The sequence below is a fragment of the Athene cunicularia genome, assembly GCF_003259725.1.
Source record: "Athene cunicularia isolate RWA chromosome 2 unlocalized genomic scaffold, athCun1 chr2_part2, whole genome shotgun sequence".
In the NCBI taxonomy this organism is placed as follows: domain Eukaryota; kingdom Metazoa; phylum Chordata; class Aves; order Strigiformes; family Strigidae; genus Athene; species Athene cunicularia.
In genome coordinates, this window is record NW_020799096.1 from 2,741,420 (window position 1) to 2,747,837 (window position 6,418).

At 48.3% G+C, this 6,418-nt stretch overlaps 1 protein-coding gene across 1 annotated transcript in view; it reads right to left on the reverse strand.

The window, feature by feature from the left end:
• Positions 1 to 4,803, reverse strand: part of PDIA4 (protein disulfide isomerase family A member 4) — a 17,626-nt gene extending 12,823 nt beyond the window's left edge. The window contains exon 1 of the mRNA XM_026843813.1: positions 4,677 to 4,803. Coding sequence (XP_026699614.1) covers positions 4,677 to 4,803 — 127 coding nt within the window. The remainder of the gene's footprint in view (positions 1 to 4,676) is intronic.
• Positions 4,804 to 6,418: the final 1,615 nt, after the last annotated feature.

Here is a 6,418-nt window from a genome sequence, read left to right on the forward strand (position 1 = left end):
GGCGCAGCCGCCCTCGGAGCCGTGCGGCGAAGGTGATAGGAGGGGGAGCACCCGCCCCCACGGGCGGAAAGCCACATCGCCCTTCGGGATTGGCGGGCTGCGCCAGGGGGCGGGCACAAAGCGGGGGCAGCCTGTGAGGGCACGTCGCGTACGCAGGGGGCGGGGCTTCCCCTGCGCTGGGGGCCAGCGCCACCCGCCGCCCTTGGGGGGCTCAGGGCGGCGGAAGCCCCCGGAGTTGTTTTTGTTGTTTAAGTAACTGATTGCCGCGGGCTGAGGTGTGTGACGGCGTCTGGGGGCTCCCGGGGACGGGGTGCAGCCGGCCCGTCTGTAATGCCATAGTGGATGACCGTCAGCAGAGGCGTTACAGGCCTCGGGGAGATTAAAAGCGCGTGCAGCCGCCCGTCTGAATGCTTTATGCTTGACTGTTTCCAAAAAGCTGTGGTGAAATCGGAGTCTTTTAGCAAGGTGATAAAGAGAGCAGGAATTCGCCGAATCAGGTTTTTCTGAGTGTATTGGCTCCCCACTCTTAAACAAACACACAAACATAAACCTTTGGACAAGTGATCCGTTCCCTTTCCGTTTCCTGACATGGCTATGGCTTCTTTTTTTTTTTTTTTTAATAGTCATGGTTTGAGCTCAGAGGGCAACTGATCACCGTGCAGAAGCTCACTCCCCCTTCCTCACCAGCGCTGAGAAGGAGGAAAGCAAAAGACGCAGAAACTTGAGATAAGGACTGGAAGGGATGATCTCAACCTTCAAGGCACAGGCAAAAGACTTGTTCGGGGAAGAAAAAAGAACATAATACAGACATTACCAACACCACCGCTTAACAGCAGGGCTGGGAGAAGCATTATCGCATCTTAAAAACACCTTCCCCTCACCCCTCCCTTCTTCCCGGGCTCAGCTTTGCTCCTGATACCGCTACCTCCTCCCTAAAGCGGGGCAGGGAATGGGGCTATGGTCAGTCCCGCTGCTTCTTCCACCTCGGGGTGGAGGGAAGTTCTGGCATTCCTCCCCTGTCCCAGCGCGGTCCCCTCTCACAGGAGACAGTTCTTCACAAACCAGCTCTGACAGGAGTTCAGCGCATTGCATGCTGTAAAATGACTTGCTGGTGATCCCCTGACTGCCTTGATGCCTTCTCGCGGTTCACCCTCCCCTTTTCCAGGGGGCTGTGGGCAGGACATGGGGTATAGGAGCCAGAGCCTCACATCAGGGAGCTCATCCTGCTCCTGGGCTTCTCTAGTGTGTTTTCCCGTTCCTTCAGTTGGTTACAGCTTTTGAACCCTCTAACCTGTTTGGGTAGATGTGTTTTGATATTCAGAGGACAGGGCTGAAGGAAGAGCTTTAGGACCAGTAAATATTCAGCCGCATATAAAGTAGAAAGTACACCTGAATGCAGCTTTTTTTTTTCAGGTCAGTTTTTTTTAATTGAGTGTTCAGGGTGGAAAGGTAGTTTCAGAGGATGTTTTGGGCTTTTTTCTTTTCATTCTAGGTACATAGCGTTATCCTGGGGTTCTTGACTTTATTGAAGGTAGAAACGACTTTTTCAGCAATTTTACTGCATACTGTGTAAGTTGCTGATATATTTTCTCCTAATAGGACTGATAGTAAGATTAGCTAGCTGGGGTTATGGTGAGCATCTTGTATGCATCTGTACACGAAGTTTTAGCGCTTTTCTCAAAAGTGTCAAGGACGTTAACACACAGCATCTTTCAGGGTGAGGGACAGCTCATCGCCTTCCCCAGTTGCTCACAGAGTACCAATGTTGTCCCTAAAACCTTTGCAGCTTGTGGCGAGCCCCTCATAGATTATAATCATTAAGACTTCACTTATTTTGTAGAGGTGTAGCAGAACCCAGAGTCTGTGGGAAGGTGCTTGAGGAATGCTGGGTGTGGCTGACAAGAACAGTTCCCAAGGAGTGGCCAGTGTAGGGTGTTCAGGGGTGCTAACACAGGGAAGGAGCGGTCAGGAAGCAGTGGGGTTCCTTCCCTGACAGTTCAGGAAAAGAGAAGGGGGGTCTAAAGTTTTGGGACTGGGGGATGGCAGCGCAGTACATGAAAGGCAGGAAACAATTAAAAAATAGGAATAAGAAACATGACAAAGGTAGGCATAGAAGGAAAATACAAAAAGTGATGAGGTACAGGACAGACAGGAAAGAACTAAAAATAGAGCAAACTAGAAAAACTAGAAGTATATATAGAAGCAATATTTTAAAAGACAAGGGATTAAGAGACAAAAGAATTAAGCAATATTGATAGCAAATGAAAACACAGACATAGAAAATCTGAAAAGCAAGGGCACTAAGGAAACAGGAGAAATAAAGACATTGAAGGGAAAAAAGCAGGCATAGAAAGAACTTAGCAAGTGGGCTTAAGAAAATAAAGGGAAAAACTAAAAAAAAGGGACAGCAAACTAAAACAGATGCACAGAATATTGAAAAATCAAGGGTGTTAAGGAAAGAGAAGAAGTAATTAGAAAATAAAGGAAGACAAAGACAGCAAATGGGGTAAAAGTAGACAGAACATTTTAAATGCAACAGTGATTACGGAAATAAGGAAAAAAAAATAAAAAGATCAATGGTGAACTAAAATGGAAATGTAGAAAAAAATTTTAAAAGTGATGCCACTAAAAACCCTAAAAAATAAATACAGCAAAGGAGATAGAAGAAGAAAACACTAGATGCAAGGGATTAAGAGAGGAAAGAACTAAGAAGTGGAGTCAGCATAACAAAAGGCAGATGTAGGCACTAAGGAAGGGGAGAAAAAACTTTAAAAAGACCACAAAGGGAATGAAAGTAGGCATAGAGAGAGCATTTAAAAAGTGAGTGGGATAGGAAAATAAAGGGGAAAAACTAAAAAATGGGGACAGCAAACTAGAACAGATGTGGAAAGAAAATTTAAAAAGCAAGGGCACTAAGGAAGGGAAAATAATTTAAAAAGAAAGCAAGCTAAATAAAGACAGTGAACAAGATGAATATAGAAAATTTTAAAAGTGACAGGGACTGGGGAAATTAAGGGGGGGGAAATGAAAAATAGACACAGCAAACTAAAATGAAGACTAGAAAACAAATCTAAAAAGCAACCACACTAGGGAAGGAGAATAAATAATTGAAAAATACAGTGAATGGGATAGAAGTAGACAGAAAATTTGAAAAGCAACAGTGATTAAGGAAATAGGGAAAAAAATTTAAAAGTAGCAACAGTGAACAAAAGGAGACATAGAGAGGGCATTAAGGAAAGACAAGAACTAATTAAAAAGACATTGAATGGAAAAAGCTAGGCATGGAAAGAACATTTTAAAAGCAATAAGTAGAGGGGAAATACAGGAAAAAATTATGACATAAAGACAGTGAACTAGAGGTGTAGGATGAAAATTTAAAAACTGACAACACTAAGGAAATACAAGAAATAATTTTTTTTAAAATAGAAAAGGGAATAAAATTAAGCAAAGAAAGAAAATTTAAACCCAGTGAGCAGTAGGGAAATTAAAGAAAAAAAAAAAAATAGGGACAGAGAACTAAAACAGACATGTAAAAAGAGTATCTAAAAAGTGAGAGTGGAAAGGAAATACATTAAATAATTAAAAAATAAAGGTAGACAAAGACAGCAAATGGGATAAAAGTAGACAAAAGATTTAAAAACAAATGCAGGTTAAGGAAATAAAAAATTAAAAAGTAGCAAAGCTGAAGTGAAATGAAGATGTAGAAAGGAACTAAAAAGTGACGCAACAGAAGAACTAATTAAAAACAGCAAAGGGAATAAAAGTAGGCATAGAAATAAATTTTAAAAGATTTAAAAGAGATAAGCATTAGGGAAATAAAGAGGAAAAACTGCAAAATAGGGACAGCAAACTAAAAGATGTATAATGAGAATTTAAAAAGTGAGGGCACTCAGGACAGATGGAGGATGAAAAAATAAGGTGGGAGAGGTAAAGGACAAAAGCACAGAGAAAAAGGGAGCACTAGAAGAAGAGAGGAAGAGGGAGCAGGAGAGAAGAATGGAGAGAAGAGGTATAGGGAAGCAAAAAAAATTTAAAATTAACAGCAGCATGGAATAAAGAGGGGGCCAGGAGAGGGGCAGGAAGAGATCAGGACGCAGAAGAGGGATGACAGGGCCCCAAGGGCCTTGGGACTAACCGCAGCTCTCGCTTTCGGCGCTGCCTGGAGAATTTGACAGGTCAGATGTTTCTCTCTCCTCCTTCCTCCTTCCCTTCTTCTGTAACTCCACTCACTTGGCTGCCTTCCACCTAAAGGAATAGACAGAGCTATCACAGCTCTTAGGAGACGAGGCGTCCTATGCGCTCGCGCACACCCGGCCGTACCTCGCTTTGGGTGACCCATGCAGACCCTGCGGGGCACGCTGGTGCTCTGGCCTGCTGCACACTGCAAAGAGGGATCCTTCCCCCCCGGAGGGGCATGCTCTCTCTTGCCTGCAGCAGGACGTGGCGGCTGGCCAGATAGCCTTCAATTTTTCTTTTTTTTTTTTTTTTTTTTTTTTTTTTTTGTTTATTTTTAAGTCTTTCTCTGGCCTCTCCAGCTTCAGCCACTGCAGCTCCTGTCGGCTGTCCATAGCCAGTAAGTGCTCCGCCTGTTCTTTTTCACCCCGACACTGTGAGAAGTGTAAGGCCAGGCAGAGACAACCCATGCAAGCCTGAGGCAGGTTCAGTCAACAGCACACCCAGGTGAGACATGGACAAGCACATCTTCAGCTTCTGGGAGATGGAAAAGAAGAAGCAGTGACCACTGTGACCATAGACAGCCTCTGGCTGGAGCCTCTCCTTCCACAGGGGCTTCTGGAGACGCATCGAGGGCCAGCTTGCCACAGTCACCACAGGGCTTGGGGGTGGCCTGAAGCTATGGGACCAGCTTCAGGGGAGATGCTGGAGCTGTGGGCAGCTGCACAGGGCTGGGAGAGGCTAAGAGGGAGCTCTGGCAAGTGGGCGAAGCACCTGGCACCCAAATCCTTCCCATCTTCCCTTCCACCAGCAATCAGGTGGGGACGCCTACCACAGTGGAGGGTTTGACACTACCCATCCCACTACCCCCAGGGTGGCCAGGAGACACCCCACACCTGCCAAAGGGGCTCACTTGCCCCACTGGTGGTCCTGACCCTCCCCGACCACCAGAAGTCACACTCAGCAAGCCACCATAGGGCAGCAACAGCAAAGTAGCCTTGTAGCCCGTACTAATGTTTCTCATCAAACACAAGGACCACTTATCACAAGCTCCACTGTGTAAACCTTTGTGGATCTGTTGTGTAAGCTTGATAGGATCCAGGCCTTGCTAATGACTTCACCATTGAAGAGAAGATCTAAGATTGGTAAGAGAGAGATTTGGTCCCAGAAGGTGCCAGAGGCTGGATGATTGCCTGAGAATGAAGTCAGGGAAAATCTGTACGAGTCGGGGAAAAGGTAAAAGTGGCAGGGGTAGGTTGTGACTGCTGACTCAATCCAAGACTGAAAAAGTTGCTCCCCCCAAGGAGGACGTGTGCTAATTTACACAGCAAGCTTGGCTTATTTAAATATAACTAACGCATAGCAGGTGGAATGGTAATTCTAGACCAATGAGCATAAACGTTGGTAGGTTTTTACTAATCATGTAATAGGATAAACAGGCTGTAGCTCCTTTGTGCGGTGCGCCAGCTGTGTGGAATTACCCCCTTAGCACCCATCTTTGCGCAACGATGGAATAAAACCGGTCTCTCGGCGCTGTGTGCGAGATGGGCTATTCCGCCCCGGGTGACAAACCCGTTTTGGGGACAAGGGTTTCGCCCTCGAGGGACAGCAGTGCCGGCGCTGCCGTCCCGCGCTTTGCACGGCACCACCCGACACCGCACACCTGGGGGGGGGCGGCGGCGTTTCCTTACCGGGAGACAGCACCCCCCGGGCACCGCAGCATCACACCGCCGGTACCGGAGACGCTACGGTGCCGCGCTGCGCTCGCCTGAAGGCAGCGGTGAGGGCGGGCGGGACCGCTCCGGAGCGGGCGGGCGACGCGTCACGGCGCATGCGCGCTCGAGGCACGGCCACGCCGCTTTTCGGGGAGCTGCCGGAAGCCCCCAAGAAACCGGCAACAAAACTACCCCTGCGGCCGCGGCGGTAGCGAGGGCTCCGCCATGGCGTGCACGCCCGAGAGCGGTGCAGCTGCTCGGCAGCCGTGTCCGCAAAAACTACAGCTCCCGGCGTGCCCCGGGAACAAACATGGCCGACAGGCAGCCCGGCGCCCGGGGACTACAACTCCCGGCATGCCCCGCGGAGCCAACATGGCCGACCGGAAGCCCCTGGCCTGCAGCTCCCGGAGCTTTCCCTCCGTTCTGACCCCGGGACACCATTCCCCGTCTCTTCCCGGAAACTCCGCCGAGCCCTCAGCGTGGCTCCGGGCAGCTCCCGCTGCCGGCTCCGACAGGGCACAGTGTCCCCC